Genomic DNA, 12459 nt, shown 5'->3' with positions numbered 1-12459 from the left:
ACAAATATTGTTTGAATATATTATAGGAAATCAGAGGTTAAAAAGAAAGGAAATTATAAGAGATCTAGGGGTATGGTTTGACATGAATTTGAAATTCAAACACCATATAAATATAATAACTACTGAAGCTTTTAAAATGCTCGGTTTTATAAAAATGTCAAGTTATTATTTTAAAAATACTAGAACTATATTATCGTTATATAATGCATTTGTACGATCAAAATTAGAATATGCATCTATAGTTTGGGATCTTTTTATCAGTGTCAAAAACAACAAATTGAGAAAGTTAAAAACAAATTATTGAAATATACTGCCTATAAAATATTTGGTATACAAACACAATATATTTCTTACAAAGTTCTTCTTAAAAAATTTAAATTGTTGTCACTAGAAAAAAGAAGGTTTATACAAATAGTGTTATATCTTAAAAAATTGATTGACAATAGGGAAGATAATATGTTTTTATTAGGTAGATTACCTTTTTATATTCCTCGACAAAATCTAAGAGGAAGAAATACTTTTTACATGCCTCATAATAGAATAAGTACTAACAAAAATTCTCCACTGTATAAATTATGTGATGCGGGTAATAGAATTGGGATTATGGTTTAGATATCTTTCAGTATACATTTACGACTTTCAAGCGAAAGTGTTTTGAGATGCTAATTGATAAATTGTAGATTTGTTTTTGTATGTTATAACCTGAAGAAGGAAAAAAGGGTATACTTATTGTAATGTTCATGTTTAAACACTAGTTATATGTATGTTTGATGTTGCTCATCCTTTGATGATTGTATATAAAATTTTGTACTTTGTAATTGCCTTTGGGTGTTAAGTACAATAAAATATATTATTATTATAATATATGAACCCATGTTTCACCTTGAGGGATCTGTTAACCGCCCCAATTGCTATTAATGGCAGTTGTTGAGAAAAGCCATTCAAAGGTACAGTCTGGTGTCACAACCATCCTCAACGTTTTAAGGAAACTGATAATGCGGCTATAGAATTTCAGCAACTCATAATAATTCTACCACTGTAAGAAAAACTAAATGTTTCTTTAGAATTGATTGAGGACTTAAAGAATTATAAACTATTTTCAGCAGGGAGTTAGCTCCCGCACAACCCGCATTTTCAGCTTATGCCTCTCTCTGTACTATGTACTTTTAAATGTGAGTGTGTAATTTCTGGGAAAAATGCTTTCTTCATGGTGAGGTTTTTTTTACTGTTTCGTTAATAATAAGTTAAATTTATGATTACCAATACGTGTTGACAAAGCAAAACTCGAACAAATTTCAATTCTTTTAAAGAAAGGTATTTTTAAGTCAAAAAATCTTTGGTTTAAATTAGTGTTGAATTAATTTCCGAAATGTATATAAATTTTCAAAAATTCAATTTAAAAACCAACTTAAACTTTCCCTTTATCACTCAAGCATCTTTAACTTGAATATATATAGCAAATACCAGGATGTCTTCATCAAATATAAGGCCTAGTTGGCTTGGTTCCCGTATTTCATAGTTAATTGTCTCTGCAACTAAGAAATTCGACCCTAAATTGCGCTATATTGTGGGCCAATGTCATGAGTTTTCTCACGTTATTATTTATGTGAATTGGCATTGAAAATACCATTATTTAGGATTGTGCCTAGCAACTACCACCGTTTATCACCGTCGAACTCTCATTTTCGAAAGAATATGCGCTTCATTTGTTAGATCAAAAAAGACACTTCAAAAATACAAACCTAGAAAGGAAAGGAGGTACACGACAATGTTATCGAGATACGAACCATATATTCCCAGCAACCAGTACTATTTCCCCCAAACTACCATATATAATGACTACATAGAAGCAGTATCCTTACAAATGCTAATCTTTTTATTCTTGTTTTCAGGTGTTTGAGTTACAGAAAAATGGAAGTCGTGTTTTGTCCAATCTGTGCGAATCATAATTAAATTTGGTATTTTCACGTTTAATGACTCAAACACCTTGCTTCCAATTTCTGAATTTATTAGTAAAATGCAATAACAGATAAAGTTCCCAACACCAATACATCCTTGCTTCTTTCGAACACGACCTCGGAATCTATGGTTTTCGGCCTACCTGACCTTCAATGATCGGCGAGTTTCTTGCAAGCCAAGCAAAATTTCATAAATCACCTGATTGCTGTGCTGTGATCAACTGCTCCTTTATTTTTCGCAAAATAGATATTCTGCAGTGCTAGAGCCCAGAAATGTTTCTGCAGTGCTAGAGCCCAGTTAGAACTCGTAAAACGAAAGTTCATGATTTAGACTTTGGTGCATCTTTATCTCTGCGACTGTCGAATCACACATGGAACGCAGCACTGTAAAACATTTTAGAGCACTAACTACCACTATATTTATCCGTGTTAGCAAACATCTTCGACAACTTGAACTGCTTCGGTTCACGTAGCATACATGCAACAAATGTTTGCCTGTATTGCAAAACTTATGACCCACTTCCTGTACATTACTACTCCAGCAATTATCCGCCTTTATTTGTCTTTCCTTCAAATTATACTAGTTTCATTCCACTGTCATTTACCTTCATACCTGAGAAAAGGTATTTAAACAGGTGAACCAAGCAAAAAAGAAATGTTTAAGTGCCAATGTAAGTCAGAAAAAAATAGCGTAAAAATACAGAGAACTAAAATTACACAAAACTCGTTGAGTTGATTTTAACGTCTCTTTCAGCAGCGAGGATATATGGGACGGGCCCTACTGATTAAAGTGGAATCCGAACCACATGAGCTACTGCCGGGAATCGAAGCCGGGTCTCCCACGCCAAAGGCACGTATGCTAACCGCTTAACCCCGAAGGAGCTCTACACAAAACTCGTGTTCATAATAATAATCATCATCATCATGGGTATTCTGCCCTTACTGGCAGGTAACTTGCAGCAGCTGAGAAGCTTCCATGCTCCACGGTCCTCCGCTAACCTCTTCGTCTTCACGTATGATCTTTCTGTTTTTATATCATCCATTAATTGTAGTCTTCTTCGCCCCCTCCCTCTCTTTCCCACCACCATACCCTCTAGGACGTCCCTCATGATACAATTTATTCTTAGGCAATGTCCCAACCAGTTTCTCTTCCCTTTCTTAACAATATCCAAAAGTGTTCTTTCCTCCTCCACCATTTCTAACATCCACTCATTCGTTTTCCGCTCGACACAACTAATTTTTTTCCATTCTTCTCCACATTTCGAAAGCTTCCAGTCGTTATTTCATCACTTTTACGTAATATCCACGTTTCCGCCCCATACAATACAACACTGCACACCAAGCATTTTATGAGTCTTTTCCTCAACTCTCTATTCAAGGTCCCACAAAACAGACTTTTCTTCCTCCTAAACGCTTCTTTCACCATTCCTATCCTTGCTTTCATTTCACGTCATTACTAAGAATACTACCCAGATATCGAAAATTATTCACTTGTTCTATTTTCTCCCCTTCCACTTTTATATTTGACACAGACCTCTTCGTTCCAATCACCATTGCTTTTGTCTTTCTAACATTTATTTTCATCCCATATTCTTCGAAACCCTTTCTCATTTTTTCTAACATTTTATTAATTTTATTTTCAGATTCTGCAACAAGCGCTATATCGTCTGCAAATCTTATGCATCTAATCATTCTACCTCCTACCGGAATGCCGTCATTATCATGTAAACTCTTTTTCACTATCTCCTCTAGATAGACATTAAATAGTGTTGGCCAGAGGCAGCATCCTTGTCCAACTCCCCTTCGAATTGCACTCCCTTTCGTCAGTTCTTCCCCTATCTTAACACTTACTTGTTGGTTCATGTATAAGTTTCTTATGAGTTCTCGATCTTTCCATTCCAACCCTAACTTCTTTAGAACTCCCAACAACAATTCCCAATTCACGTGGTCAAAAGCCTTTTCTAGATCAATAAATACAACATACATCTCTTTCCCTTTTTCTATAAATCTTTCACCGATCGCCCTTAATAATTCAATAGCATCTCTTGCGCTCTATCTCTTCTGAACCCGAACTGCTCCTCCTCAACTTCTTTATTTGTTCTTCCATATAACCTTCTGTTCAGTATTCGGAGCAAAATTTTAGCTGCATGAGATATGAGACTAATAGTTCTATAATCCTCACCTCTCTTTGGGATCGATTTCTTAGCCATCGGTATCATGATCGTCTTCAGGAAGTCTTTTGGCCACTCCTCTGTTTCATATATTTCATTGCATAGTCTGAACAATTCTTTCTTTCCCATGACTCCTATATTTTTAATGAATTCGATTTGTATGTTATCTATTCCGGTTGCCTTTCCATTCCTAATCTCGGATATAGCCTTTTCAAACTCATCCCGAAGAATACTAAATCCTTTATCATCCTCGCCTACTTCATTTTCTACTTCAACATTTAGGCTACACGGTCTATCCCTACTCTCATATAAGTCTTCAACGTATTCTTTCCATCTTCCTATGACCTCATTTCTCTCGCTGACTACCTTCCCATTCTTATTTTCTACTGCCATCGTAATATCCCCTTGTTTCCTCGGAAATTCCATAGATTTTACCTCCTTCTACATTTCCTCATATTTCCCAACTCTTTCTAATTCTTCTATGTCCTCGGATTTTATTTCGTAAAACTCTTCTCTCGCTCTGCCTGTTTCCCTCCGTAACTCATTATTTAACTTTCTGTACATCTTTCTGCCCTCTTCTGTATCAACCTGTTTCCACGTCTTCCTTTCCCTCATTTTCTGCAAACATCTGCTCTGTAACCCATGGTTTCTTAGTCGTTTTGTGTTCGCGATAACCTACTGCTTCTTCTGCAGCCTGCTGTAAGCAAAGTTATTGTGTTCCCACCGTGCGTTACTACCTGCGTCTATTCTTTCCTCGTTTGAATATTTTTCTTCGAATTTTTCAATGAAAAGATTTATTATTTCCTCGCTTTTCAACATTTCAATAATAATAATAATAATAATAATAATAATAATAATAATAATAATAATAATAATAATAATAATAATAATAATAATAATAATAATAAAATAATGACACTTTGTTTTGTCTGTAGTTAACTTACAATAAAATAAAATTATTACCTTTCTTGTAAACTCCTACATACCATTTGATGTGTTGTTTGTGAACAAAAATTATCACAGATAAAGTACTAGCAGAAAAAAAATAAAACGCAAAGTAGAAAACAAAACTTACTTTCACCACTTTTCCATCCTTAGTCATAACTTTCCCGACACTCCAATTCTCTGCTGATATGTTTTCAACGTTTGAAAGGGGTTTCACATTATTACTTTCACTGGAAACTAACTTAGACGTGGAAATCGTTGTTACCACGGGTGTCAGATCACTCGTACACAGCACAGGTTCTTCTATGATTTTATAATTGTCAATTGATTGTTGAAGACTAGAATTTTCAAGGGATGATATAACAGACTCACTACACTGAAATGGAGGTATTTGATTGTTTTCCTTGTTTAAGGTTGACACTTTTGGATATGATGGTTCAGATTCCATTGATACATAATTATTCATATTAGCACTCATACTGAACCTATTGCTGTTAATTGTATTTTCCATATTAGCATTAACGCCAAACTTCCTAACGTCGTCAACTGCATTTTCCACACTGGCACTGATGTCAAACTCCCTAACTTTGTTAATTGTATTTTCCACACTAGCATTGACACAAAACTCCCTAACGTTATTAACTGTATTTTCACTTCTACACGATTTATTAATGGTACCACTATCTGGATTACTTGCTGTATTAATTACAACTTTAACTGGAGTTTCTACTCTGACTTCATCATCTCTACGCTTATTATAATCATCGTTTGTTTTCATTCTTTTAACTACTCTTTCAACCTTGCAATCATTTTCATTGCTTTCCGAGACAGCATGCTTTTTGCTCTGCAAAATATTTGCATTTTCAGATACTGTAGCTATCTCATTATTTTCAATTACGTCCAATGAACGTGTTCCGTAATATTCAAGCAATAGTCCCTCCACCTTCGTAAAGACCACATCCTGAAATAAAATATTACTTATTAGTAAGGCAAACTAAAAATAACTGTTAATTCTTTGTGACGATTACGAACCTACTTAAACAAATAAATCTATAAAAGTAATCCAAATTTTGATCATTTCTGTTCTTTTACGGAATAAAAACTATAAATAAGATATACGATACTACACTTTTATAATTCATAATTAAGTTGATTTTGAGTTCAACGTCCCGTTCAGCAGCGAGGCTATATGAGACGTGGACCTACTGATTAACGTGGAATCCGAACCACATGAGCTCCCGCCGGGAATCGAACCCGGGTCTTTCATGCCAAAGGCGCGTACGCTAACCGTTTAGCCACGAAGGAGCTCTATAATTCATAATTAATTATATATTAATTTTATTTTAATTCAGAAAAATGGAATGAAATGAAATCTTTGAGTTTTACGTCCCACGGTTATGCCAGTTAGGCTAAAGGAGACGGTGATGATGAGTAATGGATGAAATGGTGGAATGAAGAAAGTGAGAGGAAACGGGAGAACCCCGGGAAAACCCACGCACACGGTGTTTGTCCACCACAAAGTTCACTTGGCGGGGGCTGGGATCGAACCCGGGACCCCAAGCACCAGAGGTGAATGCTCTACCACTGAGCCACCGTGACCCCTATTTTAATTGAGAATTATAAACTGAATTTCATATAAGTTGTATAATTTCCTTGTTAATAATATATCTAGTTAAATAATGTGGTCAACTCGGAGATGGAAAACTTAAAAGCTTGATTTAAAAAAAAAAAAAAAAAAAACGTGCAAGAGAATTCCTTAGATATGTGAAACTAAAACTAGATGGTTCTGAATTTAAATAAATCCTCTGTTCATATACAAGAAAGTAATAATTACTGATATACTATATATGATAAGTGTATATCATCCAGTAATGATACAGCTTTGTTTATCTCACTAACCTTAAGTAATCAAATTTATATTAAGTTTGATTTGAGTTGATTTTAGTTTAGCGTCCCTTTCAGCAGCGATGCTACATGAGACGTGGACCTACTGATTAACGTGGAATCCGAACCACATGAGCTCCCGCCGGGAATCGAACCCGGGTCTTCCACGCCAAAGGCGCGTACGCGAACCGCTTAGCCACGGAGGAGCTCTCACATATATATTAAGTTTGTAATAGAAATAAAAAAAATATATACAATATTTGTTCCTTTTTAGTAAGTTCGTAACAAATTTTGTTGATTTTAATTTCAATCAAATTGTGTTGTAACAAAATAAGACTAAAACATTAAGGACTGAACGTGCTTGAATAAACTTCCTAAGTAAACTTTAATATTAAAAGTTTTAGAATATCATATTGAAAGAAGACCGGAAGACTGAGTTATAGCTGAATTTTACTGAAAGACTGAGTTATAGCTGAATTTTAATAATTTAAAAACATTGTAACAAAATATTATATCCAACTGATTATAGTTCCTTTGTATTTTCAATTCACATGAATTGTTATTTTAATCTTTGTATATTTTTCAGTTATTTTACCTCTACTGTATTTTCTACTTTGCCACCATTTAAATTAACAAGTGATTAACACGTGTAGTACTTTACCATTCCACAGTCATGTCTTTTATGTTTCTTTAAAAAAAACGGATAATGAATGATAAAGATTATTATAAAAGAATTCGTAGAATGAAAATGGACGAGGAAAAGCAAGAGTACCAAGAGAACCCATGGACACAATTATGTTCGCCATGAATTCACATAGGCTCGAATCAAACCAAAGAGCCCTAATACTAAAGGTGAGCACTCCTCACATAATTAAGCCACTCCTTACGTGATCTCGGTTTCGATCATCTATCCTCCGATAAAAACTTATGAGCAACTATTGCATTTCAAGCGGTAGATTTTGACAGTCTCAGTGTTGAAACGAGACATTATATTCAAATTCGCCAATCAATTAAATTCAGTATTTCGAAACAGTAAATAGAGGGTTTGGATACAAAACTTCGCCTGGCCAAAACCCTCGCAGACCAATATCTCGCCTGACTAGAACATCGCCGCTGAAAACCTCGCGTCTCAAAATCTCGTCTGGCCGAAATTTCGCGATCCTAAATCTCGCGATACAGAATCTCGCCTCGCCTAAATCGACAAACTTCGCATACGTGTTCAGGGCCACAATACAAGAAAAACGTTTATCTGCCACTTTGGCCGGAAACGCTTAATTACCGAAATATGGCTAATTAAGGCTAATTAGTAGAATTGATCATGACGACACTAATAAAGCAACCGACAAACTTCGCATACGTGTTCAGGACCACAATACAAGAAAAACGTTTATCTGCCACTTTGGCCGGAAACGCTTAATTACCGAGATATGGCTAATTAAGGCTAATTAGTAGAATTGATCATGACGACACTAATAAAGCAACCGACAAACTTCGCATACGTGTTCAGGACCACAATACAAGAAAAACGTTTATCTGCCACTTTGGCCGGAAACGCTTAATTACCGAAATATGGCTAATTAAGGCTAATTAGTAGAATTGATCATGACGACACTAATAAAGCAACCGACAAACTTCGCATACGTGTTCAGGACCACAATACAGGAAAAACGTTTATCTGCCACTTTGGCCGGAAACGCTTAATTACCGAGATATGGCTAATTAAGGCTAATTAGTAGAATTGATCATGACGACACTAATAAAGCAACCAACAAACTTCGCATACGTGTTCAGGACCACAATACAAGAAAAACGTTTATCTGCCACTTTGGCCGGAAACGCTTAATTACCGAAATATGGCTAATTAAGGCTAATTAGTAGAATTGATCATGACGACACTAATAAAGCAACCGACAAACTTCGCATACGTGTTCAGGGCCACAATACAAGAAAAACCCACTTTGGCCGGAAACGCTTAATTACCGAGATATGGCTAATTAAGGCTAATTAGTAGAATTGATCGTGACGACACTAATAAAGCAACCGACAAACTTCGCGTTTGTGTTCAGGACCTCATTAAAAAAAAAAAAAAAAAGTGTATCTGCAACTTTGATTGGAAACGCTTAATTAAGGACATAGAGCTAATTAAAGTTAATTAGAGGAACAACCATTCCCGCTAATTATCTTTAATTAGTCCTTTCTCCATAATTAAGTGTTTCCGACCAAAGTCCAAAACAAACGTTTTTCTTGTATTGAAGTCCTGAACACGTATGTGAAAGTTTAACGGTTGTTTTATTCAGTGTAGACACTCAAGACTTCAAATACAAGGATTGGAGATTGTGGGTTTATTTTATATGTATATGTCCATTCATTTGAAACTCGTCAATATTTTTACGCTTCTAATATCTAAAATAAAGATGTTACTTAAGTCTCTTCTTCTCCTTCTAATAATAATAATAATAATAATAATAATAATAATAATAATAATAATAATAATAATAATAATAATAGTTCACGTTAACAGTGTAATTGTCTATTATATTATTATTATTATTATTATTATTATTATTATTATTATTATTATTATTATTATTATTATTATTATTATCATTTGTAATATGGAGTGCATATTAAGAAATTCATTGGGTAAATTCTGCCCAAGCGAGATATTGGTCTGGCGATGTTTTGGTCGTGAGATTTCGTCCGTATTCCTAAAAAGAGATTAGCATTTATTTTACACACGGGAACTACTTAAGAAAAAACTCCAAGAACAGAAACTGGAGCTGAAAACTGGAAAGACATTGATTGAAGAGAAGAAGTAACTCCGATTACTAATGAAGAAATAATGGGCAAATGTTTGACCTCGCGGAGAAACAGTTGAAATAACATGACTCTGAGTTTGTAGAAACAAAAGAGAGAAATAATAATAATAATAATAAGATTATTACCTGACATTTCATGAGAACTTTTGATTTATTTGTCTCAAGATTAATATCCATATCACTCGGTTCAACTTCAATGGATACTATCATGAATGGATACCTACTTTGTGGTATTTCAAAGTAATCGCCAACACGCTGTGACACAATCTGTTAAAAGTAAAAATAAACGTCAAATTAATCCAAAAGTGAAAACATTGAAAAGAATTATGTTTCAAGTGTGAATATCGAGTATTATTAAATTAAGTAAACATACATAAGTATAAAATTATCTATCACTTTGAAACAAAGAAAGTCGTTTCGCGTTTATGGTAACAAATTCGATCATTGGGCAGCAGCACATATGCATACACGAGAGTGTCATCGTCGATAATTAGAAAGTGCTGTGTGTTGACTAACAAGAGATATGGCTGTAGTGTATGTGAGTAGTCCTATAGCTTCTAAAGTCGCGACCTTTTGTGAGGGCTAAATTTGTGTTCTTTCCGATATTAGTTATAGTTATAGCCGACAGTGCATGAGAAAAGGTTTCCCTGCATCAATATAAGGAATCAACACAGCATTGAATCACAAGAAAACGGGCAAGCCTGCTGTTGCTGGGACCTCCAATAATGGGGATTTTACATATTAAAGGTCCAGGCGTTCCCTCGATGTTGAAAAAAAAAAAAAAAAAAAACCGAAAGAAGTAAAATATTTCTAGCAATATTTAATTGCGTAACTGCCCAAGATAGGGTAATGGCAGTAAATATTGAACGCCCCCTAAATATCGAACATCTTGGTCATTTTGTTAACAATAAGAAAACTAAAAAGTTGCGTACTATCTGAAATTTGTGAACATACCCTTCCAAACCTGACCTTATAAAAATCAATAGGTCGATACGTTTCGATATTAGTGAACGCGGGAATGTTTCCTACTCTGTGGTTTTGGTGGGAGATTGGAGAAATCGTTATATTTTTTGTAAGGTGCAGCACCGCAGTAATAATCCTTTTTCCCTTGTGTGATGGTGTAATTATAAGGTATCCTTTTAATAATACGATGTGTTAATATGAATATATGTATATTTATTTGTTATAATGTTACTTTCCAGCTATCATCTTATTTGAAGGAAAAAGAAAATAATGTTCGATATTCGAGACCCATTTCGTAATATCGAAATGTCGTTCGATAAAAGAGGTTCATTTAAGGAAAAGTGTTCTTTTGTATCGAACATTATTGCAATTGGAAGGGCTATTTGTGATTTAAATATTAATTTAACTAAGTTGTTGATTTCTTTTGCACTGAATACCGAGTTTTACACTGAATTGTAAGCCATCTGATAGTTCATGGGTTCAAACCGTTATAAAAATATTTAGATTTACCATTTTTAGTAATGTTTCATCACAGAGAGCCTATCTAATCGAGGTCTTACGTCGTGCTGATCGCATTATTTCACACTTCTGACTCGGGCTCTTCTTCTCAATGTATAGACTAGTAACCCAGTTGAAGTTAATCATAAATAATTGTTTACATTTTTGTTGAATATCCTTAACTACTGCTCAGGATTTGACAATGGACAAAATTAAGAAACCCAACAAGGAAGGTGTCCCCAAAATCAGAATCAAACACGTCATAAAATGAAACCATTCCTTTATTCGTTTTCTGCCTTGACAAGCTGTTCAGCAGGTGAGGTCCGGTATGATGTCTCAAAGGCAGGCATCGAGAACCTTCCAGGTTCCTATCACAACTTTAAACGATACATTATCTGGGCGTCAGAAGACTGAGACTGCTCTTGGCCGGAAGCCTTCCTGAGCCCATAAGAAGAGGGAATTTCTGAATGGGGAATGAACATGGTAAAGAGAGGATTTCCGTTTAAGTGAAGTAATTTACTGGACACTGTTCAGGAAATTGTACAGTCTTTAGGAAGACGCACATCGTTCAAGCATGGAAGACCAGGGAAAATTTGGTTCAGGTGTTTTATGGGAAGACATCCTTGTCTGTCTCAGAAGAAGGTTGAAACTACTAGCAAGGGCAGGGCTGCGATTTTGGAAGAGAGAATGCGCGGCTGGTTTGCTGAACTTTAGCGCTATCTTGAATCTGAGGGATTAAGTGCAATAATGGAAGACCCAAGAAGGATCCTCAACGCAGACAAAACAAACTTTCTGTTCCACGTGGTTTCAGGAAAATACCTTGGTATGAGAGAAGTACAGCGTCAAATTACAGCAACATCTAAAGAAAAAGAGGGCATAACAGTACTTGGCAATTTCTGTGCTGACGGGTCTTGCGCCCAAACCATGATTATCTACAGCAACATACGACTTAAGCAAATTATGAAGAAGAATATACCTGAGCTATGGATCTATGAGAAAACAGAAACTGGCTGAATGAAGACTACAACATTTTTGACTTACCTCCAACGGTTTAGTCTGTGGCTAGACACTGAGAAAATTACACTTCCTGTTATTCTCTTTCTTGATGGGCACAGGAATCATCTATCACTTCAAGTCAGTAGATATTGTCACGATCATCGAATACTGATGTATTGTCTTTTCCTCAATGCCACTCATCTTCTGTAACCAGCAGACGTAGGC

General features: G+C 35.1%; 1 protein-coding gene across 6 annotated transcripts in view; it reads right to left on the bottom strand.

Moving 5' to 3' along the window:
* LOC145668127 (PMS1 protein homolog 1-like) overlaps positions 1-12459 on the bottom strand; it is a 153356-nt gene that overhangs the window by 101800 nt on the left and 39097 nt on the right. For all 6 annotated transcript variants that reach the window (XR_014127976.1, XR_014127975.1, XM_081735686.1 and 3 more), the window contains 2 exons: positions 9904-10044; positions 5205-6035 (listed from right to left, as the gene is read on the bottom strand). Coding sequence is in view for 4 of the 6 variants with exons in the window: in XM_081735686.1 (XP_081591812.1) it covers positions 5205-6035; positions 9904-10044 (972 nt within the window). In the remaining 2 variants the exon portion in view is untranslated. The remainder of the gene's footprint in view (positions 1-5204; positions 6036-9903; positions 10045-12459) is intronic.

The sequence above is a fragment of the Thermobia domestica genome, chromosome 13 (assembly GCF_964235325.1).
Source record: "Thermobia domestica chromosome 13, izTheDome1.hap1.1, whole genome shotgun sequence".
NCBI classification, from domain to species: Eukaryota; Metazoa; Arthropoda; class Insecta; order Zygentoma; family Lepismatidae; genus Thermobia; species Thermobia domestica.
The sequence above is the reverse complement of the archived record's forward strand: the minus strand, read 5'-3'. Positions and strand labels throughout refer to the sequence as shown.